Below are 26,036 nucleotides of genomic sequence, written 5' to 3' on the forward strand. Positions count from 1 at the left end.
GATACTCTATAGTTCAGTGTCTAAGTAATTTATTGCACGTATTTTAACTTGCCAATGTCTAAGTCTGTAGTAGTGCTACCCTTAGGACTGCCATCAATGTCAGCCAGTTATGCCGAGGTGCAGCTCTGTACACCTTTGAAGGGAGCAAGTCCCCTGAGCTTGCCTGTGGCTTGGTCTTACTTTCTTTAACCTTTCAGCTTTCCAGGTGGTTCCATCATGGATGAAACTGTGGCTGAATACATCCGAAGAACTGTGCTAAAAATCCCAAAGGATGAAATCAAGATGATGCTGCAGAAATGGGGCTTTCTCTCTGAGGCACAGCTGCAGACTCTAAATTTCCAGCAGATAAAGGACAACATTTCCCAAGAAATTGTTCAACTCTGTGAGGTAAATCCTCTCCTTCAAAAAATGTCATTGACATATAGGATGCATGAGAAGCATCATGAAAAAATACTAAAACATTAATCTTTGGCCACAACACAGCCTCAAATGGCACTTTGTAGTTTGGAAAATGTGAAGCTGAGCTTGTAACACCATTGGTTTTGTCTGATCTGTGGGAGTGTAGAACAGTCCTATACTAAGTATTTAAAAATATCTTTTAGCTCTAAGTTGCATATGGTAGATAAAAGCTCAGTATGTTAAACCTTTAAAAAATGGGTGTGTTGCTAAATTGTAAAATAAAGGTATTGATTGAGATGTCTACTCATTGCAAACTCCTGATTTAAAGCTATTTAGTATAGGTAATGATATCACTAGTTTATATCTTTTAGACTTTTAATTTTTTTAACTTTCCTTGGCCAGAATTACTTCCATTCAGCATGCTGTAAGCAAAAAATTATATTATCTAACTCTGAATTTAGTGTACCAGAAGTCTTTAATATCATAACCCAGATAAATGCAGTTATTACTGCTACATCTTGAATTCTGTAACTTTTGGTATGATTCCCTTGAATTTCATACTCAAAAATTGCTTACCTGGAGTGTAAATCAAACTACAGGAAAGAAACTCTTCAGTTATTCTCATAAGATGGCCATATTTTAAAATAGCATTTTTTTCTGAAATACTTGTATCTGTAACAAATTGTGTCATGCAGTTTCTTAAAAATCCTTTCATGCTATAGAGCATAAATAAGCAATAACCAGTATGTTACAGCTCCTGACAGTGAAATACCAGTCACTGATGCATTGTCATAAATACCTATTAACTTTCTTTCTAATTGCTTGTACATCACACTGTAAGGATTACATTCCTCTTGCTGCCTCTGCAGAGGAACACTTAAACCTTGCTGAAATAGTTTTCATTATTGATTTCTCACAACTTGGGACCAGGTGTGGTGCCTTTGAAGAGAGTGTGTGTGCTGTGGGCTTCAGTGCAATGTCCTTTAAAGTACCAATACTGAGATTATTTTTCACTTGATTAACAGTGTGATTGGGCTTTCCAGACCTGTAGTTCATCATGCACTCTTGTTCTTTCTAGGAAAATTCTGCAGACATCAAGCAAGCAGCAGTTCTAGACATAATTTGTAAGTATGAAGTGAATTAAAATGATATTTATTTTTTTGAGTAAGTTGATAATGCCCTTAATTACATAGAGATGATCCTTGTGGGGTACAGATGCATTTGAGGTAAGCACATCACATTTTAGATGAATCTTATTGGATGTGGCCTCTTTTAAAAAAGCTCAAGATAACAAAAGTATATAACTCCTAACTCCAATATCAATTCACAACTTGTTTATACAATAGTTTAAATCTCAAGGTTTTTTTTAACAGTCTACATGTCTTACATTGGGTAGTTGAGGTAAAACCCTTCCTTAAACATTGAACCCCAGGGATGCCCTTTATTATCCACTCACCAAATTAGAAAAGAACTTTGCATCTCTTTAATTAAAAAAAAAAATTGCTTTTAATGTTGCTATGAGCGGTAGTTTAAGAATGGTAATACATTATATTGCATTATCAGAAGTCATATTTTTTAAAGTAACCTGTCTATAAAAGTATTGTAAAATTCTTTGTTCCTTTAATCCCTGTTTGATAATACATTATGTTATTGAACAATTCCTATTTTTCCTAGACAACCACATCTACCAAAACAAAAGAATGTGGAGTGTTTACCAGATGAAAAAGTCAGGTAAGATGTCTTTCCTTGCTGTAATCCCACAATTCTCAGCAACTTAGTGCTGTGCTGCTTCATATCCTACATTTTAACCACTATCCTACATTTTCATGTAGCTTCATTTAGATTTTTTCTGTAGAGAGATTTTTAATATTTTACTGCAGCCTAGTATGTATTTTTCAATGGAGATTACATTTAATGTTTTTAGAATACTTTCCATTAACTTCTCAAGCAATTATTACACATTAGTAATTACAACATTAATCTTTTCTCTGTATAACAATAACATGGGTCAGAATTAAAATACAGCTTTTTGTATAAGGTTATGCAACTTTATTTTTTTTTCTGCCTAATTTTGTTTCAGCAAAACTAAAAACATCTCTAAACTACTTGTAAACACAAATGTTATTTCTGATTGGCTTTTTTTTGTCTCATGTAACAGGAGAAGAATTGGAATATTTTGATATAACAGATTTCAAAAAAAAGTTTAAAAGAAGACTTCGGTCAGCCTTGAAAAATGTAAGAATAAATTCATTCTAAATTTGCTTCATGGCTCTGGTGTCAATATGTTGTTTTCATAACTGTTCCTCACAGTTTGAGTCAAGAATTAAATGGAATTATTCATTTGGGAATGATAGGAACTGCATGTGAAATAGAAAAAATGTATTGCATATCTGATTTAGCCACTTCACAACTGTGCTGGAAAGAAATAAAATGCAAGTTTGTGTTAAAATGTGACTGGCTTCAAGAAAGGCACTCTGTTGGTGGTTTTTTATCAAATCTTTGCCCAGTTTGCAGGAGCCTTTAGTTTCTTTAGCTCACCAGCTTCATTTGGGCAAGGGAATAGAAAATGCCTCTGGCTGATCACCTGTGTCACTCCCTGACACCCAGTGGGTTCCCACTCACAACAGGAGAGGCAACAAACCCAAATCACACTCACAGCCAATCAGCTGCAATTCACATCACTCTCATAATAAAGTTTTTCAATAGTTTGGGTTTCTGTTGTTTAGGTTTGTTTTAAGTCAACCTACTTGAGTCAAGGTAAAAAGAAGTAAACAAGGAGCAAATCAACAAGAATAGAAAAGGGCATGTTTAGACTTTGGATTGTGTATTCTTGAGCAGTGTTAAATCTTAAATTCGGGTCTAAAATGACAAGCTGATCAAAAGTTTAGTTTCTCCAAAAATGGACATATTTGAATTATTGCCACTAGCCCTCCTTCTAAACAGACATCTTTGTGTTGTTTTCCCGAAAGAGAGATCAGTGCTTTTGTAACAAGCTATTTTCTATTTTCAACCTTCAGAAAAAAAAATGTATATTGACAGGAAGAAAAACAATAATAGAGTTTGAAAGGTAATTCTTCTTTTTATCCCATTTGTGAGGTTGTTCTTCTGTGGAAATTTTATTTAAATCCAATCCTTATGCCACTTAGTGGGTTTTTTTCTTATTCATGCAGTGGTACTAAATTATGTTTGGGTCTTGTGAACAGAGATGTTAAGAGATAAGAAAATGTTTATGGATACCCAAATGTGTTGGTAAATTAAAACTTTTCTATTTCTCTCAGGTCACCATCACCTTTAAGGAGTATGAGGACAATGCAATCTGGATTAGAGTTGCCTGGGGAACACCACATAAAAAACCAAACCAGTACAAACCCAGCTATGTTGTGTACCACTCACAGACTCCCTATGTCTTCATTTCTTCCTCAGTGCTGAAGAGCACCTTGCCTCTGCTGTGTCAGGTACAGATTAAAACTGCTCAGACTGACTTCCCCAATCATGTAGAGCTATAAATGGGTTAGCTTTTAAGAGGATTGGTAAAGACACCTCACTTAACATAATTTGCTAAACGCCTTTTTTTTTTCCTCCTTAGCTCGTGATAAAAATGGGGCAAAACACAAATCTTTGGGTTGGTGCATTGTGAATAAATTCAGTTTATTGAATTTAATTTCTTAACTAAGTCTCAGGCAGTATTCCATTAAATTGCCTCAGAGAAGTGGAAGAATATTAGATCAATACTTTTAACTTCAAGAACTAACCATATGAGCTCATCAGGGAATCATTTCTGTTTATTTCTGATGATCAGCTTTGGTAGTGTTTTTCCCTCTATTTAGAAATTTCCTCAAATTTCTGTAGTTGTAATTCAAATATCTTCTGAGTCTGTTTGTTTATTTTTCAGCTGAAAAGACTATGGGACTTAGCTTGTTAATACTGTGAATGCTTTTAAATATTAAAATTCTAAATTAATTTTAAGTATCAACCTGAGCTGTATAACAATCTCTGCAACGTTTTTTCAGATATGAAAATCCTAGTAAAAGGGCAGTTGCTTACCTTGGAACAAAGACATCACAATGTCTAGAGATGCTATTTTTTTTACATATTACAAAGTGATGATTAAGTCTGATGTTAAAACAATTTCAATTTTTATTTGAAGGCCCTGATTGTTGCTTCCAATTACCATGACATCCGTGAAATGGAGCTTCGAAGTCATTCTTTAAACTCCCTTAAAGATATTGTGTTTAAAAGGTATAGCCAGGTGAGCCACTTCACAAGTAAATCCTAAGTCTTGCTTTTTGTTTCAGGCCTAGTTCTCACCCCTTAGCAAGGGGAAAATTCACCTTTTCCAAGAGACCATCAAGTTAAAATAATATTGAACTACTGAGGTGGACAGCCTTTCATGAAGGTAACATTGCAGTGGGGATGTAATTATTTGGTATCCCATATACTCTTTATTATTGTAATTCCTGATGGCAAAACTCAGATTAAAAACTACATGAACAATTCAGTCCTAAGCTTTTTTAGCATCCTTTCATTAGGCTGCCTAGAGCCATGAGTTGAAGGCTGTTGGAATGGGTGCTTAGTCTGCTCATCCATGCAAAACTTGTAAATAGGGAAATCTTCACAAATATCCTAAGACAGGCTTTTTTTTTTTTCCAAAATTATGTTGGCTTCCGGACTTCTAGTAATGGTCAAAATTTGGAAGATCATTCTTCCAGAATGAGAAATAAAAGGAAATATATTAAAGTTCTTTTCAGCTAGAGATTCTAAAAGTAGAACTGAACTAAACCAATTTTTCCTCTCTCTCTCTCTCTCTCTCTCTCTCTCTCTCTCTCTCTCTCTCTCCATTTAGAACTTCCAAACTTGCACTCCAAAACCTCTTCAAGGAGGGAATGTAGAACCAGAAAATGGTATGTATAATTGAAATGTAAAGGCAGTTTAAATGTCATTCCTGCTAGCTTGTGAAATGATGTTGATAAAAGGAAATGTACATATGTTCATTCCCATTATGTTATCCATCCCTGGTGCCTTTATACTGGCTGGCACTGGGAGAGGTCAGTATTTCCCATGAGTGCTACTGGACATGGAAACCAAATCCACTCAATGCCCAGTATCTCACATTAGCTTGTGTTTTTCTCTTGGTAAGAACTGAAAATATAAATGGTAGAGACAACTACCTTATCCAAAAAAAGAGTGCAATGAATTCATTAAAATTATTATTTACAAATTTTCATTCTAATAATCTGATCAGAAAAACAGGATTGCAGCAACTGACAATGTTGTCTTTCTGTTTTCTTTTCCCTACTCTTTCCTCCTGCAGCAGATATAAGGATAGTTGAAGAAAACAGAAGTGAGAAAGAAAGAATCCACAGACTGAACCAGGAAGCTTTTGGTAGTGGTCCCCTACCAAAACTCGAATTTGCACAATACAGGGTAGGAAAAGCAACCTATTTGATTTGAGGTTTTCTAATTTTAATGGAGTGGTAGTTAGATTAAATTTCAAACTTAAAAAATATATGGGTTTTTTTAAACTTTAGGGAGGACATTTTAAAAATTAATGAGTTAAAATTCTCTGTAACAGGCTGAAATTTGATCAGAGTTTTAGATTGTGTTTCAGTCTTTCAGACCTGTGAACTCAGCATTTTGCCCTGTTTGTGTAACAAAAGTAGATTTAGGCTAGCAATGTGTTGAAGCATAGAAATAAGGGTTATTTTAAGTACATACAAAGCTTATCCTGTGTATGACACCATAATTGACTTCTCAGTGATGCACAGGTTTTATTGCATGAACAGATAAATTGAAAATTCTAAGAAATACTTAATGTTTTCCAGTATTGCTGAACAAGCTGCCTCTTGCTTTCAGCAAAAAACTCTGCCACATGGTGGCACCCTCAGATTTTACTAGAACACTACAACATTCCAGCAGCTGGAATCATGTTATCATTACAAATTGGAAACAGTCTAATTAAATGTTTATGTGTAATATGTAATAACATAAATAAAATATATTCATTGCTTGTACTCACTGGTTAAATTTTGTGTTAACAGCTTGAGACGATGTTTAAAAGTGATCCTAAATTGGATGTTTTGGATAAAAAGGAGCCATTCAGATGTTTGGTCAAGTTTTCTAGTCCCCATCTTTTAGAATCACTGAAATCCTTGGCACCAGCAGGTAAGTGTTCCAACTCTGTAAAAAATTCCAGAGTTTTAAATATTTTTGGATGGAAATACTCTGGACAGAAATTCCAGAGTTTTAAATATTTTTGTCACCTTACATTCCGCTTGTATCTCACATAAGGGAGCAACTTCAGAGTTGGTTTAGAAAAAGAAACACAGTAGAATAAAGATGTTACCACTTTAAAAACTTATGTCTAAACATTTTTTTCTTAGAATTACTGGTTTGTATATGGATACTCAGGCTGTGGTTTTAGTTTTAGTGGCTTTGTTTTGTGCTTCAGCTTTATTAACAGTTATTAAAGGTAAGTAGTGTTTGAGTACTGCTGCAATTATCTGTCTCTCTCTCTCCCCAGGTATGGCTGATGCACCACTCTCACCACTCCTGACATGCATACCACATAAAGCTAGGAATTATTTTAAAATTAGAGAGAAAAAAGGTTTATATCCAGAAAGTTTTGTAAGCCCTTAATTTAAAACTGATTCATGGAGAAATATGCAACTCATTTATTACTGGTATTAATCTAAATCATCATAACATATTTTTAAATAAGGTATTCTTTCTTAATACCCTAAAGTTTTTTCCATATTATGGCTCTGCTTGAATTATTTTTCCACAGCTGTCTTTAACAGAAGTTAGCCTTAACTTAAATGTGATGACTGCACTCAACTGTATTTTAATATTTGTGAAGTTAATAAAGGCACAATAATAGCTGTAGCTATTCAGTTTGCTATCATAGCTGTAGATGGCTATAGTATTCCAGTATTTCATATTTTGGACAGAGCACCTGCCCTGTTTGGGACATGGGAACAGCCCCTTTCAGATGGGTGGGGCTCCCTGGCTGCAGCTCAGGCATGTTTTTCTCTAAGTACAAAAATTGTATTCTGAGACTATTCCAGGGCAGGGGGGAGAATGGATTTTTGGAATGCAGATGTCAGCACCAAGCTGCCATCCAGCTTTAGGAGGGATTTATTAATTCACCTTCCAAATTATCACCAAGGGCAGCAGCCAGTAAGAAATACCTGAAAATCTGCCTGTTGCTATTAATGTCTTAGAAAATTTTGTCTCAGAAGAATACAATGGAAGAGGCAATATTTTCTTTTGAGGAAGTTACAGGTTTTAGGATATCTCAATGTTTGATCCTTCTCAAATCCTTGCCTGCTGCCACTGGATTTTTGCTTGGGAACAAAGTTTATGGAATTGAGATGGCAACAGTCACTAATGCAAACAGCTTTGCAATGAAATTCTTTAGAGCTGGGAAACATTGGCAATTGTATAGATATTTCCTGCTTTGTTTTTTGAGACTGATTTGATCTGAAGATTCATTTAAAATGTACCAGGTTTTACTTTTAATTCTGTTATCTGGATTGTTTTGTGTACACTTGGTGTATATAGACTATCCGATATACTTTCAATATCTCAGTGTACAGAAGCAGCCGTATTTCCAGAGGTTGTATGGGCATGGTTTTTGTTGTAGACTGTAAATAAATGTGTAAATTAAGTAATTTCATCAAAATTTGTTTGGCCTGACTTGAAAACAATACTTACCATATACAGATTTTTGGTTTGATTTTCAGCATCTCTATACCTGACACATGAAAATGGGTTTAGGACTATCTGCTAGTGCTATGGATTTTAGGAATTCCACCTGTGTAATTTAAATGTTGATTTGACAAAGTACTTAATGTTAGGATTGTGGAAGAATTCCAGGTTTGGTGTGATAGACATTAAGAGCTGGCTCTTACCATATTCCACCATACTTCCAGGATTCAGGTCCATTAAGATTCCAGCATGTATTTCACTCTGTGCAACTTGTTCTTCATAATGCTCTCTCCCAAATAACCTAAATGCCTGAGAGGGCAGTGATTTACCATAAAGGTAAAGTTCCCAAGTACTCTAGAACACTGTGAGTACCTGGCCTACTGCCTCTTGTTTCTGGGAAAGGCAGCCTCCATCCCCTTTTTAGTATCTCTGATTTTCAGAGATGTTTTATCTCTAACTTCCTGTAAGCAGGGATATTCCAGGAACTACACAGCATTTCCAGGCAAGGAGGTGTGTATTTATTAATTTGTCAGGAAACGTTTGCAGCTCTGGGGTTCCTTCTTGCTGAGCAGGTGTTCCCATGGAGGAGGTGAGAAGGGGGAATGTGGAGACCAATCTTATCTTCCCCATTCCAGTTGGTCTCTTCCAGCAATTTGGAAGTTTGGGGTTGGATTAGATGATGTTTAAATGCTCCTTTCAACCCAAACGATTCTGTGCTGTCCCCAAGCAGCAGAATGCCTGCAGCTGAGGGCACAAGGGCTGCAGGAGGAGCACACATCCTGGGGCTACACCCATGGCACAGCTCTCACCCAAAGACTGGTGTGCATCTTTTCCCTTAACTTGGCCAGTTAATAAAGGAGAAAAACCTGTGTGTGTTGTGTTGGTGATTCCAGCATCAGGAAATCATAGAATATTTTATGGGACCCACAAGGCTTCACAAGTCCAGCTCCCGGCCCTGCACAGGACACCCCAACAATCCCACCCTGTGACGTAGAGTGTTCTCCCGATGCTCCTGGAGCGGCGTCAGGCTGCTGCTGTGACATTCCCGGGGGCTCTGTTCCAATGACGGTGCTCTGCATGAAGAACCTTTCCCTGACACCAGCCCCACCTTCCCGCCGGAGCTTCGGCCGTTCCCTCGTGTCCCGGCCCTGACCAGCGGAGAAATCGGTGCCTCCTCTCCACTTCCCGGTGCAGCACAATCACCGGAGCCCCGGAGCGGTGTGCGCCGGGCCGGGGCCGTGCCCAGGCTGCCCCTCACCGTTTGTCCCGGTGCGCCGAGCGCGCGCTTTGTGCCGCGGGAGCGCGCACGGGCCCGGCCGTACCGCTCGCAGCCGCCGCTGCGGGGCGCTGAGGGCCGGGGGCGGGGCCGCGCCACGTGCCTCATGAATATTCAGCAGCGCCGCCGCCGATTGGCCGCCGCCCCCGGAAGCGGAGCGGGGCCCGAGCAGCTGACAGCAACATGGCGGCGGCGGCCGGGCGGCGTGGCGGGGGCTTGGGGCGGCCCCCCGCGCCCGTGAGGGACGTGCCGCCCGCCGGGGAGCTGGTGCGGCCCTCGGTGACAGAGCTGTCCCAAGTGCGGACCAACATCCTGTGCACCGTGCCCGGCTGCGGGAAGGTGCTGCCCAACAGCCCGGCCCTCAACATGCACCTCAGCAAGGCGCACCCGCTGCAGGTACCGCCGTGAGGCCGGGCCGGCGCCGCTCGGCCCCTCACCGTGGCGCCGTGGCTCTGGCTGGCGCAGCGCCGTGTTCCGCCCCGGGGCCTGCGGCCGGCTCGGGACCGGGGCCGGGGGGCGGCTGCGGTGTTGGCTGTGCTGGATTTGGTTGGTAGTGAGGGTCCGGGGCGGTGTGATTGCCCACCCCGAGAAGGACCGGGATTCTTCCCGGAGGTTCTGAGACAGTTGGGATTGTTCAGCCTGGAATGGAGGGTGTGTGGGGTGACCTCACTGAGGCCTTCTGGTACCTGAAGGGAACTCCCAGGAAGGATGGGGACAGGAGCCTGGAGTGGCAGAACAAGGGGGGCGGGTTCAAATGCAAGAGTAGGTTTAGGTCAGATATTAGGGGGAAGTTGTTCACTGTGAGGATGGGAAGGCCCTGGCGCAGGTTGCCCCATCCCTGGAAGTGTCCAAGGCCAGGTTGGACGGGGCTTGGAGCAACCTGGCATTGTGGAAGGTTCCCCTGCCCATGGAGCAAGATGATGTTCAAGGTCCCCTTGCAGCCCAAACTATTCTGTGATTCCAGGTGGGAATAATGAAATGTTTCTCGTTGTCTTTTGTTTAAATTTCCCCTCGTGAAAGGCCTTTGCAGGTCCCTGTATAAATACAGAAGTGTGTATGTGAATGGGCTGGCCAGTTGTGTTGAGGATTCCTCTAAAATTACTTAGAGAAAATAACCAATTTTGCACATTTTTGTAAACATACCACAGGCAGTTAGGAGTTCTTTGGGACACAGCTTCTGTTGTTTTACTTGCTTATCACCAATCTTTCTGCAGTAAGACTTTAAAGCCCCACTTGTGAGGTGCTGTGCAAACATGCAGCATTTCCTAACCTTATCAGCTGGCAAACCATCTCCATCCCAACGCCGAGGGCTGTTATGCTGGGGTTTTGTTTGTTTTTTTTTTAAATGTCTGAGCTAAAAAAACCCCAGCAAAACAGATGGATGCCATTTTGGAAACAAGCCCTCATTTCCATAATACTCCTGAGCTAAGCATGTGCTGGGGGGGAGGAGAAGCACAGTTCAGCAGGCACACATTGAGAGTGGGCCTTTTGGAAAGATATCCTTGCTTTTCCCAAAATTGTAATGCCAAGCGTGCAAGGACAAATTGTATTCCTGGAAAACTTCGAGTGCAGCATTCATAGCTGCATTCTGAAAGTGCAGCCTCAGTGGGGGAACAATGAACATCCCTGTTCTGTGAAATGGCTGCAGAGTCAAGCGTGGGTCACACATGCCCCTTTGGTGAGGGACAAAAGGTAATCGTGTCAAGTGTACCTGCTGTCTTGTGTCTCTATGGGATGTTTTCATTTCATTTCCTGTACCAACCAACAGCTTCACTGTGTGTTGTGTTAGATCTCCCATGTCTGTGTGTGGGGAGGTACAGCAGAAGTTCCAAGTGTTCTTTAAGGTCAGCAGAGTCATTTTGGTTGTGAGCTGATGCTCTGAGCGTGCAGTGCAGCTGGTGGGTTACATAACTCAGGCTATGATGGGTGAGCAAATGCTGCTTTCTCACCCAGCTTGCTGTTAGCCCCCAGTGCTTGTAGAATTAGAGCAACTCCATACACCTAATTACTGAAGCTGGGGATAGCTTGGAGTAAATACTGAAATGTGGATGAATGCAGACTTTCAGAAACTTCTTGACTTGTTTCAAGGGCATTGTAATTGAGACTAAAATGTTGTTGAGGTTTAAGGGAGACAAAATATTTTAATATTGGTATGCCGTATTAAGAGGTAGCTGATTTCCCAGATAAAAAATATTTAGTAGATTGCATTTATTAGTGAAATATTAAAATAATGAAGAGGCAACTTGGCAAATGGGATGGTATGGTGCTATTGAGGAAGGAGAGAACACTCCTGAGGAAAAGGGAGGATGACTTGATTAATTTTCATTAATAAAAGTAGCACCAGTAGGATGTTTTTATACCAAAACCCAAGAGGGATTGCAATGGCAAAGGAAGGACATTTACAAAGAGACTGCCCTGTAAAAGCAGAGTCAAGTGCAGCAGTACCAGGTTTTAGTCTTGTGAAGTGATAACAAACAGTTTGATCAGCTCTGGTTTGTAACAGAAATAACCTGAGGTGGGAAACACTTGCAAAATAATTTGGTCATACACGAATGAGCATTTAGGGTGAAGCTGCTGTGAAAAGGGCAATGTAAAATATGGCAGAGGGATATTCTGTGTCAGCACTGTAGGGTAAGAATCTGATTCAAGTAAGTTTAAATGAACCAGGAGATGTGTAGAAAATAACTGCTAAGGGTGATTAATGGCAAGTGTTTCTGACAAAGGGAAATTAGAAAAAATTGGCTTGTTTTGCCTAGCAAAGAAGATATGAAGTGTTGATACATAATTTTTTTTGGCTCTTTGATGGAGGATAAGCTAATTAAAAAAAAAAGAGCAGTGGATATAAACTTGAACTTTTTATTTTAATTCTTTGGTCTCTTGGCTATATTATTTTATGGGAAGAAGGGAAAATACATGTATGTAGTTTAAAATGAAGCTAGAAGAGTTCATGTAAAGGAGAAGATTCTGTGGATTCCTGTGATAACTGGGAGCTGTAGTCAGTGTGAGCTGGAAGGGGAGCACCCTTGGGGTGAGTTACTCAGATACTGCACTGCCACAGTGGTTGTTATCATAAGAATAAATGCACTTCTCTCCCTGTCCTATTTAGTAAAGAAATGACTGAACTTCTGCTGCAAAACCCTCATGTTTTAAATAGTTGACTACAGTCTACTGCAGCATCATTTCAGATTAATCCTTTGGAGTAAGCCTTTCTGGGCAGGAGAGTGAGACGTCACTAAGTTCACCTTGACCCAGTCTGCAGCAGGGACTGTTCATTCCTGCCTTCCCAGCTGGTGTCACAAGCCATGGCAGTGTTCCTTACACTGCAAGTGTCTGCACTGGGAGAAGGTCATTGCACCCATATCTACCAATAATTGTGGTGGGTGGATGTTGTAGAAACATGGGACATAAAATCAGATGGGTAAGGAAGGAAGCTGTGAGAATGTCTGAAACAGGACTGGCCAGGTGGGCTTTGAGAAGATGCAGAATTAACCATTTACAGCCACAAGGACTTGGGAAAGGTCAAAGCAGGATTACTGACCATAAACAATATCTAATGTGTGTAGAGTATGTCTCAGCTTGTCACAACTAAAGTGTTGTGGTCTCTGCCACCAAAGGCTGTGTTCCAGCTGCTATAAAGGCATTTTACTGGTGTCTGTAAAGCTTTTAAACACTTGGTGTTATTCTATACCTTAGTGTTTCAGTCATTTGAAATAACCTGACTGAGGTTTACCTGTGAAGTGGCTGAACATGTTTCCCATATTGCCCTGTCAGTTGCTGGGTTGTGATGTTAAATATAACACATTTAATAACTTTATTTAGGAATAAGTAACTCCAATTTCCAGTTACTCAGCATGTTGGTATCATCTGCAGTGGGAGAGGCCAAGCATAGCTTTGACTTAAAGGCAGATCTTTTTTCCTGAGGACTTTGACATGTGATGAAAGTGTTCTGTGTAAAGTCAGGGTTAAAAAGTGGAATTAGGGCTGGAGCAGCTAGATTTCTTTGTGTCATGTTCCTGTTTAGGGCAGTGGCTCTAGGAGGTACAACAATAGTCACAGTGATGATTCAGCAGAGATAGAACAGGCCTGTTTGTGAATGGGCTGTCCACAGGGAAAACTGCTGTACAAGGTGCTTAGAAGGTAAAAATGTTACATGAAAACTCCCTTTTTAGAGACTTATTCCGGGTTTTCTTGATATGGCAAGTGATCATTTTGATCAAGAGGCTTTAAACGTTGCTTGTTTGAGTCTGATATGTCATTGATAAAAATGAACTTGTGACAATGGCAGCAAGTAGCAGTGTCGTGTGGAAATACAACTGAAATGTTGCTTGAAGGGATTACATTTTACAGATTATTTTATCTTAAGAGGTGATTTGAGGGAATACAAAATCATTGAAATATCCCCAGCTTCCTGAGGTGTAAATGGACTTCAAAAACAAGGCATGAGCGCTGAGGACAGCACTGTTGGGTTGTGAGTAACTGCAGCTGGGTAAGGTGGGGGTGTGGGCAGTGAAGCCTTTGGGCCCTGGCACTGAGGTGCACACTTGGTTTGCCTCACACTGGGAGGGCTGTTGTGCTTTGTGCAGTCTCTGTGTTTGGTGTAATTGTGTACACAGCACCAGCTGGAGATCTGCCCACAGAGGTAGTTAGGGAGTGCCTGGTGTGAAATCAGCCTTCCATTACTGACTGTGCTCACTGTCCTCCTGCTAAGGAAAATCAGGTGCAGAGTTCAAGCAGGGCATGGTCCCATTTCTTCCCTGAAAAGTCATCTTGGGGATGCCACCATGGACTGCACTAACTGCCTCTGGGGACTGTGTTTGGCCCCAGTTCAGCCTCAGCATGGAAGGACACTCATAGCTACTCTGAGCATCAGATTTTAAATAGTTCACTTTTAATTTTTTGCTTAGACACAGATGCCTGATGCTTCCACTGAGACCATTTCAGCTAGGGTATGTCTTGAGGTATATGACTTGTCTGGTTTCCATGCCAGTGTCCTCAGCAGGAAGGGATTCTATGTGGTTGAACAATCTGGACAATTCCACTAGGATGTCCTTCTCATGTGTACTTCTGTGGTCCTCTTTGAGCAAGTTGTGTTGTTTTCTTCTATGTACAAGTGAGGGTCAGTGAGACAGCTCACATGGATGCCTGGAGAGATTGGTCACTCAGTGTTTGGAGGGTCAGAATTACTATACCAGTTGTTTCATAGACTTTAATGAGATTTGGTTCATGATATAAATTAAGTGGCAGAGCATACTTGGCATTTTTCTTTTTTTTTTTTTTTTACAAGTAAACTCTAAAAAGTGCAAACAGAATTCCAGCGTTGTGTTTCAGTGACTGATCTTAATGGAGCTTCACATTCTGTGCTGCTAACAAGTAAAACCACATTGAATCAGCAGTCTAGGGTAGTATCTGTATGGCCAAATTTTCTTTTTGCTGAAATAACAGGAAACATGGGGCAGGGAGTGTCTTGGTAAAAGTACAGTACCACTGCTCCATAGAGCTTGTTGTAATTGCACCTGGTAATTTTGATGGGATTTTTGCAAAGTGGCATCCACACAGGGCAAAAATTCCATTTGAACTTTCAAATGACATAGGAAAGTGCCTCCAACTCACTGAGATGTGTAAACTCAATGAGCCATAGTTGGTGGGTATTCTGAGTATTGTCTTGAATATGCAAACCTGCAGAATTGTCAACCTCTCAACTGGTTCTTTTTCAGGATGGAAAACTTAATGCACCAGTAAGGAAGGGTTTGAAAACTTCACAGAAATTCTACTGCTGTCCTATTGAAGGCTGCCCTAGAGGACCAAACAGACCATTTTCCCAATTTTCTCTTGTAAAACAGGTATTCCTGTTTCCTGAAGTATTTTCACACTGATTTAGTCCTGTCTCTACTCCAAAGAATGTGCACTTTTGCCTACAGATACGAGCATAACCTCTCAGCACATAGCAGAAGTTAGAGAACAAGTGCACATGTGATTCATGAGTTTGCATGTTTGCATGTTTATATTTGAGGACTTGAACCTTTTGATCAGACAGATGCCAGTATGTTCTTCTAAACTAGATCAGAGCCCCTCTCCACAAATGAAATAGATGGAGAAAGATTTAAGAAGAGGGGGAAAAAATCTCAGTAGCAACTGATGAAGGTTTTAACTGTGGCTGATACTTTTAACTGCTTTTTTCAAGTGGTCAAGGATTAAGAGCTTTTCTCTGCTTTAATACCAAAATGCATTTGTTTACTAGTTAACCTGTTTAAGAAAACATCTAAGACTTGTTTCTGCATTGGTGAGCAAAAAGAGCACTGTGCTGCTCTTGGTTACCTGTGCCGAGCTGGGGTTACCTGGAGGAGCTGAGTGGCTGGCACTTGGTGCCATAGATGAAAAGAAAGAATTCTGGTATTTGCTCTGGTGTTGACCTGTATGACTTGAGATTATTTGCTCACTTGTACATCCTCAGGAGTAGGATGTAGCACAGACTTGCTGTGCTCTTTGGGCAAAGTTGATCTGTGGATTTATTGGTGTCCACAGGAATCCTTCAATGGCATTAGAATGGGTAGATGATAATCTGTGTTTTTAAGATGCATGTAGCATCAGCAGATTTGCAAACTTCACATTCTCTCTGTTGACTTCTTTAAATTTATTTGTAGTAACACTTTAAAAAAATAATTAATGCTACACTTCAGTGCTACTTAGCAACTAAAAATTGCCAATATTTTCTTCCCTAACCGTGATTTTCTTCTTTTAATCTTCACTGAATGCTAATGTTTACTTTCCCTTGTGTATTCTAGCACTTTATGAAAATGCATGCTGAAAAGAAGCACAAATGTGATAAATGTAGTAACTCCTATGGCACAGAGTGGTACTTGAAACGGCACATAGAGGTCTGTGGCAAGACTTTCCAGTGTACTTGTGGGTGCCCTTATGCCAGCAGAACAGCATTACTGTCTCACATTTACAGAACTGGCCATGAAATCCCTGCAGAACACAGGTAAAAGTGAAGCAGTGAAAAAATGATAATTCATCACCAAGTCCTGTGTGTCTCGTGTGCTGCCTTTTTGTCTCCTTTCTGTTGATTAAATAGGAAATTAGGACATGTTGTTTTAGCAGTTTGCAGTTTCTTTGTTGCTTTTAGGAGTTTCTGTTTTGTGGAAGGCAGTGGTGGTCATCTAATCAGTAAGATCTGGTTTCCCTACAGAGAAAACAAAAAGTACTGATGACACTGCAGCGCTTGGCATAAATGGTGGTGGTTCTTGTTGCATCTGCTTTTCCAGTTCTGTGAGAGTAGACATGATTTGGAGATATTTATAGCTGGTAGCTGAGGTGTGGAATGCAGTTCAGGTTACTTTCTTGTACAGTCTAGTCATTGTTGGAATTGTTGGTGGATGTATTTTTTACCACCTATGCTTAGATTTATAGTTTCAGTATGTCCATATATTTCATAAAGATCAATCTACTTTTTGAAGCCTAGCCTGTCTTTGAGGTTCAGCTGCTTCAAAATTTAAGTTTTGTGTGAAGAATTGCTATTTTTTATCTTCCATTTCCATGAGAGACCATTACCTGTACACATATTGTAAGAGTTCTGTCCCTTCAAGCCTCAGTCTGAGTCAGTGTCACAATAACACATTAGAAGTCTTCAAATCAGTGTGCTTAATGTGAGAGGGGAAGACACCATCTAAACTTGCACATCCATTTGGAAATAGGTCTCCATAAGGGGTAGTATTTATTCTTATTTAAAATGAGAGAGTGAGGAATGACATTTAGCAAAACTGAACTTCATGGAGTCTTTTTATGTTTTAATCTGGATTAATTGTCTTCTCGTGTCCAACCTCATCTGTGACTTCAGTTGGTATTTTCAATGCAGTGACTCAAAAGAATGGAAGGCAGATGTTCTGTGTTGGAAAGAAGTATAAATTATTGATCTCATGTTCACAGGGATCCTCCTAGTAAGAAAAGGAAAATGGAGTCCTCTGTTCATAATCAGCAGTTGGCAGAGAAGGCAAACGAAGCATTCAGCAATACCCACAGTACTGCTCCTGGCACTCAGGAATTGGAGTCCTCTGAAGTGAAAGTAGCAGCCTCTCTTGAAGGCTCCTGCAGTTCTAACTTCACAAACCAAATGCAGCCAAAATGTGCACCAAAGATGCTTTTACCCAAGCCCAAGGTGGCTTTGGTTAAACTTCCAGTGATGCAGGTTGCTCACTTGCCTGTGTATGTATCTGCAACAGACTCTTCTGTCAAACCTGCTGTAGTGGCTGTTGATAATCAAGGTTCTGTTGTAAGTACTGTTCATTTATTGCCTCAGTCTATAGGAATCCTGATTCCAGCCCTGGAGGCAGAAACACTTGTATTTAAAGACACTATGCCTGTTTCAAAGGTGACAGCTTCTGGTGATCGGGAACCAGTAAGTACTGGTGTACAAGTTGAATTGGACAAGGTGACATCAAATAACCCAGGACAAGAGCTGGGGAATGTTTGTCACAAGAACAAAATTTCTTCAATAAATATACAGACTGACTTATCTTACATCTCCCAGAGCTTTGTACCAGCTGCAGCCTGGACTCCCAATTCTTCTGTGTCCTCTTGTTCTCAGACAGATCTGTCATTCAGTTCCCAGGTCTCATTGCCCATCAGTGTGCAGACACAGACACTGCTGCCTGCTTCCAAGCTGACTTCATCCATAGCTGCTCAGACTGATGCTTTCAGCCAGGGCTGTTTTCCAACGTGTGGCATTTCCAGAGAGACTCAAACCAGCAGGACACAGGACTGTATTGATGGAAGGGTACAGATGGACCAGGCTGTAATGTGCAGTGACATTTTTGACAATGTTCCTTCATCATACAATGTTTCTACTCACATTGAACTTCCAGAAAACAATTTAATGCCTGCAAATATAGATCAATCCTTGCTGCAAAGAAGTAGTTGCAAGACCCTGAATCAGGATACTGTTAAGTCTGAATCCCTTATCAGCTTCAATACACAGACTAATATACTTCCATCTCAAAATACAACAGATAATCAAACCCAGACAATGGACCTGCTAAGTGATCTGGAAAACATTTTTTCAGGAAACATGTCTGGCCAGGCCCTGGACAATCGTGGCCTTTTGTCTGAGCCAAGTTCTAATGCTGACACACATCTTCCATCTGCTCCATCACAGAGCACAGGGATAGACTTCGACATTGAAGAGTTCTTTTCAGCATCCAACATCCAAACTCAGACTGAAGAGAGCGAGCTTGCTACCCTGAACTCTGAGCCAGTTTTGGAGTCACTGGACATTGAAACTCAGACTGATTTCTTATTTTCAGATAGTGCCACTCAATCCTATAACTGCCGAGGCAATTCTAACTTTTTAGGTTTGGAGATGTTTGATACACAGACACAGACAGACTTGAATTTCTTTTTGGACAGTACTACCCATCTGCCTTTAGGAAGTATTCTGAAACAGTCCAGTTTCTCAATGAGCACTGACTCATCTGATACAGAAACCCAGACAGAAGTATATATGGCTACTAAAAACACACCTGCTCAGAATATTGAAAGCAAAGTCCAGCTCAGCAGTGCTGAGACCCAGACTATGGATAGCTGCTTTGAGAATCTGGGGAGTTTATTCCTTACCAGCAATGAAACACAGACAGCAATGGATGACTTCCTTCTGGCTGACTTAGCCTGGAATACAATGGAGTCCCAGTTCAGTTCAGTAGAAACACAGACCTGTGAAGAGCTGTGCTCCTTGTTCCAGAGCTCTGACAAGCCCAGCCACTGAGTGCTACATAATAGAACTGTTTCTTGTGATTTGAATTTAACTTATTGGGGTGGGAGAGATGGCTTTACCAAGTGATCCACTTTCATTATTGAATGTACTTGTCACGAGCAGTTGACCTAAGAGACTTTTCATGCTGAAGGTACTCTATTGAATATGTAACTTTACATAACTATGTGTGTATAAATAGAGGGGAAAGGGGGGGGCTGTAACATGTTAATGTACATTTGAACCTTAAAAAATTATGTGGTGCCTATGTTTTTTCCTCAAACTTCTTTACGAACCTGTTACTGCTTTCATCTAAGTGGAAGAACTTTTAAAGTTGTTCTCTATATCTCTCTCTCTATTCCTGGCTTCCATGCAGGGTTCCAATGTGCTGGACCAAAACCCTGAGCTGTTCAGCTGAGATGCTTCCCTGAACTTGCGGGGGAGGATTCTATTAGTGTAAGCTACTTCTGTTTACTTTTTTTAGTAGCTTGTACTTTAAATCCGGCATGAACATAATCAGCCCTATTGTCTTCTTTTACTTTATGCCTTCACAGCTCTTTCTCCTGCATAAGCTGACATTTTCCAAATACCTGTCCAACACACTAGACACATAGAGATTCTTGAATTGTTGAAAATATTTATTATTAAACAAGTGTGTAGAAAGCAGTATTTTTTTTTCCCTGAGTGGCACTGATGCTCTTTGAAGGGTAGGAAAAGAACTTGGAATTCGTAATTGTAGGGAAAATTAGTATGTTGTCCTTTTAGCTAGTGTAATACATGGGGCTAACATTTTTTAGAGTCTTCAGAAGGGATTTGCTTAAATTATTTCTGTCTTGAAGATGCAAATGTTACAATGTGTGTGCCTCAGAGACTGGAATCATTTGGTTTTGCTGAATTCTCCTAGCTTTATTGAGATACGAGTTCAGAAATGTTACAGTGGTTTACTACCTTAAGAGAAATCTTTAAAAATGGACAATTAAATTCCTTAAAACACTCACCTTGACTTCTGGTTTTGGACTTCCTACTTCCAAAAAGAGTTGGAATCCATACAGCAGAGCTGGGAGATCAGCTCACAGAAGCCCTTCCAGAACAGCTCTATCTTGCTTTTGCACTTTGATCTGCAGCCCTCAGTTCCTGCAGCTTTCACAATTTCCCAGAGTATAGTCAAACTCACACAAACTGATTTTTCAGAGAAGCATATGACCTCTTGGCACTTTTTTTTTAATGTTTTGGTTGCCCCTCATGCCACTGTTTGCAGTATTTTCATTTACATAAAGCCAGTTGTGAATGTATGTTGGAATTTGGCCTTAAGTAATTTTTATCTCTTACTATATCTGTGAAATGTAGGCCTCTGGTTTTGTACTGGACAGGTTTTAGTTTTACTGTAACCTTAAAGGAAAACTCTTTGTGTCAAATTCCTGAGCCTGTAACAGACTTTACTCCTCCATTGTTAGAGGAGAGGTATTGGCTGCATATTTACTGTGCAGCCCAGCAGCAAATGTATGTCCAAGCCTTAGGTTTGAGGACTCCCTGTGCTTTGTGTGCATATTCTCAGTTCAAGGATGTGGGAGTTGAGTTACTCATCCATTGCAGCCAGCTTGTTTTTGTTGCAGATGAGCAATACCTTTCTGTTTTCCTTTTATTTTTCCTTTGCATTTTCTTAATACTCTTTGTATTGCCATGGTGAGTGTCTTTACTGAAATAATCTCTTCAGATTCATCCTGAAGCTCATATTTTCCTCCTGAAAACTGTGTTGCCTGTTCAATTTTTCAACATTTCTGGGTATGATTGCAGACACTTCCAGTCTGGCTGAAGAAACTGCAGATGGGAATCTTGCAGTTCCTCAGGAGAAAGTTACTCTGCTGTGGGGAATGCCCCCAGGTTTCACAAGGTCTGTAGAGTTCTCATCTGAAGGGTGGGATATATTTTAAAAAGGAAGGCCTCACTTGTAATTTTGTTTCTTGTGAAGATGACTGACTCATATTTACTTGCCTACTTTGAAACTGAGATATAAGATAAAGAACAAAATTAAGTTAATTTATTCTATTGCAATATCTTTCTGGTAATGTTGCAACTTCAGATTTTAAAGTGTTTTTCCTCTCCTTCCTTCCCCTGGCTGCAATACCAGAGAATGCTTCTTCATACCCTGATTTCTGTGTTTCCCAAGTGCAAGTTGTCTGTACTGACCCGTGAAAGTGAGGCAGTCACTATAAACCTGGTTTGGGAAAAGGGTATTTTCCACAGCTGTAGAAGCTGTTCATTACCTCTGAATTTAGAAAGTCAGCCTTTACTCTGCAGGAGGAGGAATCTTGGGTGCTGAGGAGAATTACTGAAGGGTTTGAATTGTAGCAATCTGAGAGAACAGCGAGGTTTAAAGTACTTGGAAACTAATTTACAAATTAGAGTCATAATTGCCATGTTACTGTGTAAGACAAAGGCCTTAGCATCAGGGACTGTCAGGAAAAGACCCAAAAGTTTGTGTGGACAAAATCTGATAATGTAATCATTACCCAGTTATTGTAGTTTTTAATTAGGAGTCTTTTTGAGCTTTGTGTATTTTATTAGAACATTCAAATCACAATCCTTTCACTCATTCTATTTGTTTAAAACAATTTGCATTTTGATTAGATGAACACAGTACTACAACATGAAGTCATTTATTGAAAGTGCAGTATTAAGAAATTATTAAATGTCTGCACTGTCTTAGGAAAGATGAAATTAACTTCTGACCAAAATTAACTTCTTTCTTCACTAATTTGGTTCTCCATAAATTATTCATTAAAGTTATAATAAAATTATTCATTCAAAAACAGGTTTGGATCATGTACGTCTGGCATATGTCACTCAGTTTGGATTTATTAAGTACTTTTGTGAAAATGTGAGGACTGCAGCCAGACTTCATAGTTTGGTGAATCCCACAGAAAACTTCATGAAACCTTATCTGAAACACTATAGCTGAATATTACAAATTCTTCACATTTAAACAAATTTTGAAAAAGGCTGATTTTCTATTTTTGCCTTTGTTATAAAATAAACTTCAGACACAACTATTTCTGGGTAGAACTAAAATGATACTTATCTCCCTTTTTCTGCAGTTTGATTTGATTTTCAAGGCACTGTAAGTATTGGTCAGCAGTGACTTACTGTCTCACTCTTGTTTGTATCCTCTATTGCCATTAGAGCTGCTATACAGAAAGTAACATCAGATTCTCTGTAGCCTCTTAGCACAGTTTTTTTATCTGGAAGTGATACTAATGTTACGTGTACTTACCCTTTGTGTTTCCTGCTTAATTCTTTTAAGCTGTGATTGCTGGATCTTGATCTGGATGCCTGTGTAACACTATTATAAAATTGAATTAGTACTTTTGTAGTTTTATTTGTGCTTTTCTTTAATATATAAAGAGTCAAACAAAAGAAAGAGCAGATTTGGAACTTGCACTCTGTGAGAACATAAGCACAAATAAGCTGAAAAATGAAAGGTCTGTCTTGTTGCCTTCCATATTTGTTTGTCAGAATGCTAAAAGTTTGTCTGACAGTAGATGTTTCCTCTTCTTACAGCTTTATTTGTGTCTATTTCTGCTAATACACCTGTAAATACTTTTTGTTGTGGGTAGGGAGGGAGTCCTCCCCAAAACTTTGTGTTGGCCTAGAAAAATTGTAGTTTTAAGTCAGAGTTTGCTAATGCTACGTATTCTTAGTTATGTGAAGCTGCTTGAGTTTAGAAAATTCTCATTTCCAAAGGATATGAATGCATTAAAAAATGTGTAAATACTTGCAGCTGTGAATTAAACAGCTGTAAAAGAAACCTTGTGAAACCTCGTTTTGTTTTGAACAACTTGATCAGTGTCTGTAACTTAATGTATGTAATTAACTCCTTAGAGATTTTTATTTCATGGCACAATACACAGGTTTTTTTCTGTTGGAAACAAGAGGCTGAATTTCCCTGTTAGTCATATGGACCCCAGTTATGTAGGAGCAAGAGAACAAAGAATGATGGCTGCCTTCCACTGTTCTAAATCCTTATGCTGCTAAGATGTGAATTGATTTTTTGTGTACCTGGGTAGAAATGTAAGAGTTGACAGGACTGGGGGCTTAGGGGGCTAGAGGGAGTTTAATAGCCTTTTAAATGTAGGGAAATTTAGTAGAACTGATACTGAATCAACATAGGGTGCTGAACTTGCAAAAGAACATGTTCCTGAAATGGCAACTTTGAGTGAACCAAATGTGCTTGCCTTTATCATTAAGGTTGTACAGCTTCCTTTGCTTTAATATGTTTCTGACATGTGCTGATTTTTTAAACATGATCTTAATGTACCATTTACTGTTCCAAATACATTCACACCAAACTGTTGGTAACATTCTGGGCCTTGCAAGCTTTCTCATTCCTGTTTGGTTTAAGGTGCTGCTATGCTTGTGTCCTGGTAGGATGGGCCTCCAGTAAGCAGGCTGCCATTGAGAACAGGAACACTGTGAGGATTTGGCTGTTTAATGGTAGCAAACCAGTGTATGGTGCAATCATGCATCTTCTGTTTCTTTTGTTGTTGTTTTTCAAGAGTTGATGTGAATTTAAACATGTGCAAGAAGGACTTGCTGCTTAGAACAGGACTGAATTCTCTTGTTTCAAGTGCCATTGCTATGCAATGAACAGAACTCAGTGCTCAGCCCCACAGTCAGGGTGAGGAGTGTTTGTGTTTGTGTGTGTGACTGCACTGGAAATGTAACCAGACAGCCTGAAGTGGTGGAAACGCCTCAAGGATCTGCTGGGTTAAATAACAGAAGTCCCTTTACCTGTGACCATTTTTCATATGCTGGCTTTGCAGCACCTGCAACAACTAGCTGTGGAATATAACAGATGGCTTGTGGTGATGCCAGCTCTACATTTCACAACATCCAGTGCTTTACATGCTTCAAGCACCTGCATGCAGAGCTAGATTGACAGTACCTCTATCTACAGACATTTGCAAGTGCATCTCTGATAAAGCTAGGTATGAAATATGGCCATATCTCTACAGCTTAAAGACTTCAACACCTGATTACAATCTCATTTAAGTTTGTAATTATTTGCAATGAATGAGTAATAAATCTCATGTGGGTGAGTCTTTCCCAAAGTGTGTGTGAGTTAATCTCAGCAAGGCTGAGAAATGTCCTTAAAATACTTTTCATTACTGGTGGGATTTTTTTTTTATTTAGTAGACAAATCTAGTTTTCAAAGTATGTTCATGTTTAATTCTTGCTATTTAAGCCAGTAAACTTGCAGTGACCAGACAAAATCAAGCATTCATTTCTTAGACCTATTTTACAAGTGACAATCCCAAAGAAGGAATGTTGTCCTAGTAACTGTGAAACTTGTAATTACATTATTGCATGCAGAGAAAACCTTGTGCCAAAATACTGTTTCATATTTCCCTCTGTTGGAAACTGAAGTGTTACACAAAGCTACTAGTAAGTTATTCACAAGTATTGAAATGTTTTGTTCACAAATGAAGCACTTATTCAGTCCTGTAAATTATACATATTTTGGAATAAAGTTAACTTCAATCATTTTTTTGCCTTCTGTTTTAATGGCCATGACCTCTCCCTGTCCAGGCCTGGGTGGGGGTTCCAGTGCCTCTTGGCAAGTATCACCCATTGCTCCTGAACATCTTAGTTTAGTTTACAAAATCTCTACCAACTGAAAAGCTTTCAAAACATGTCCTACAATGTCAGTTCTTGATGTCTGGAGGTGCAGAAAGGTTCTCTGTCTCAAACCTCATCAGCACAAAATGTAATCTTTGCCTTTCACCTGCAGTGGAATGGGAACTTCTGCAGTTTCAGCTCTGTGGCAGATGCCTCACCTCCACAACAGACTCTCAGGACAGGGCTCCTTTGCTTTCTTCCTCAACCTTACCATCCACCCCTCCTGTAGGGGTGATTTCAGATCTCTAGGAGAAATTCACCTGCAGTATGCTGGTTGGTGTTCAAGGTATTCTGTTCTAACTCTTTATTATTTTACAATGTATTTTATTTAACTGAGAAAATATTTTTTGCCACTGTAAATATTAAAAAAAAAAAAACCAAACCCTAGAGTGGCTTGATTTGAGCATGTCTCATACTCTGTCCTGTTTCTTCCTGCACAGCTCCCATGCTTAGTGATGCTCCCACCATTTTCTGTTAGTTGGAGGATATAAAAGGCTGATTTTTGGTGTTACCTGTAAGTCTTGCCTGTGTGATTCAGAGGAGGTGAATGAGCAGAAGCCTCGTGGCTGAAGGTTCATCTGCAGCTTCAATCAGCTGTTCCCTCAGCTGTAGTCATGGATGGAGCATTCCCTGATGGACAGCAGGAGGCTGCTGTGTTCAGCCCCATCACAGCTTGAGGTAAGCATTTGCAAACAGCAGCATTCAGGTATTTCCAGAGGAGAAGGGGAGATATTTCTAAATGGGAAGATGTCATAAATATCTAGAAACTAAATTCCTGTTTGGAGCATTTAAAATCATGGAACAGTCAGATATGTAAGATCCTTCTGGAGTAACAGCCCTATTCCATCATAGGGATGGTTCTGCTTTAGATTAGGTTGTTTTAAGCTTTTCATCATTTAGAATGGATTTGACTTATAGGCAGAAGTCGGCTATTTTGACAGACTGCACCTCTGGAAACTTTCACAAATGGTAGACAGTCGAAAAGTCAGGAAGAACTAACTTTTGATTGAGAACAGATTGAGAAGAAAGTGGCTGTTCAGAGATAGGGAAGCCCCATGTATTTTGAAACTACTTTCTTGCCTGCTGTTGCTGAGAATTTTGCTGGCAGTGAAATTGTTCCTGACTGGTTTGGGTTTAGTTCCTGAATTTCTTTCACTTGAAGAGATTTCATGCTGGCAAGCTGATTGTTTTCCATCAGAACAATGCAGTCAGAGGCTGATTTTCTTTCTGGCTCCA

General features: G+C 39.9%; 2 protein-coding genes across 4 annotated transcripts; both read left to right on the forward strand.

Moving 5' to 3' along the window:
* The first annotated feature begins 211 nt into the window (after positions 1-211).
* On the forward strand, positions 212-7,035 carry CENPN (centromere protein N). Its single transcript, XM_058034248.1, has 10 exons — positions 212-387; positions 1,478-1,523; positions 2,074-2,130; positions 2,558-2,634; positions 3,678-3,854; positions 4,547-4,648; positions 5,243-5,300; positions 5,711-5,823; positions 6,438-6,561; positions 6,920-7,035. Exons 1-10 carry the CDS (start codon positions 217-219, stop codon positions 7,033-7,035), a joined length of 1,041 nt encoding a protein of 346 aa, XP_057890231.1. The 5' UTR covers positions 212-216.
* Positions 7,036-9,587: 2,552 nt separating this feature from the next.
* Positions 9,588-24,665, forward strand: ATMIN (ATM interactor). 3 transcript variants are annotated; one of them, XR_009115246.1, is made up of 5 exons: positions 9,588-9,778; positions 15,097-15,222; positions 16,165-16,364; positions 17,309-19,580; positions 22,220-24,665. XR_009115246.1 is itself a non-coding variant. In XM_058034197.1 (4 exons), the coding sequence occupies exons 1-4, from the start codon at positions 9,749-9,751 to the stop codon at positions 19,137-19,139; spliced, it is 2,187 nt and encodes a 728-aa protein (XP_057890180.1). In that variant the 5' UTR covers positions 9,588-9,748; the 3' UTR covers positions 19,140-24,665. The 3 variants fall into 3 exon arrangements, 1 of the variants encoding a protein (XP_057890180.1); XR_009115245.1 differs by having other exon boundaries at positions 17,309-19,278; positions 19,501-24,665; XM_058034197.1 differs by having other exon boundaries at positions 17,309-24,665.
* Positions 24,666-26,036: the final 1,371 nt, after the last annotated feature.

This window comes from Melospiza georgiana, chromosome 14 (assembly GCF_028018845.1).
Source record: "Melospiza georgiana isolate bMelGeo1 chromosome 14, bMelGeo1.pri, whole genome shotgun sequence".
Classification (NCBI taxonomy): Eukaryota; Metazoa; Chordata; class Aves; order Passeriformes; family Passerellidae; genus Melospiza; species Melospiza georgiana.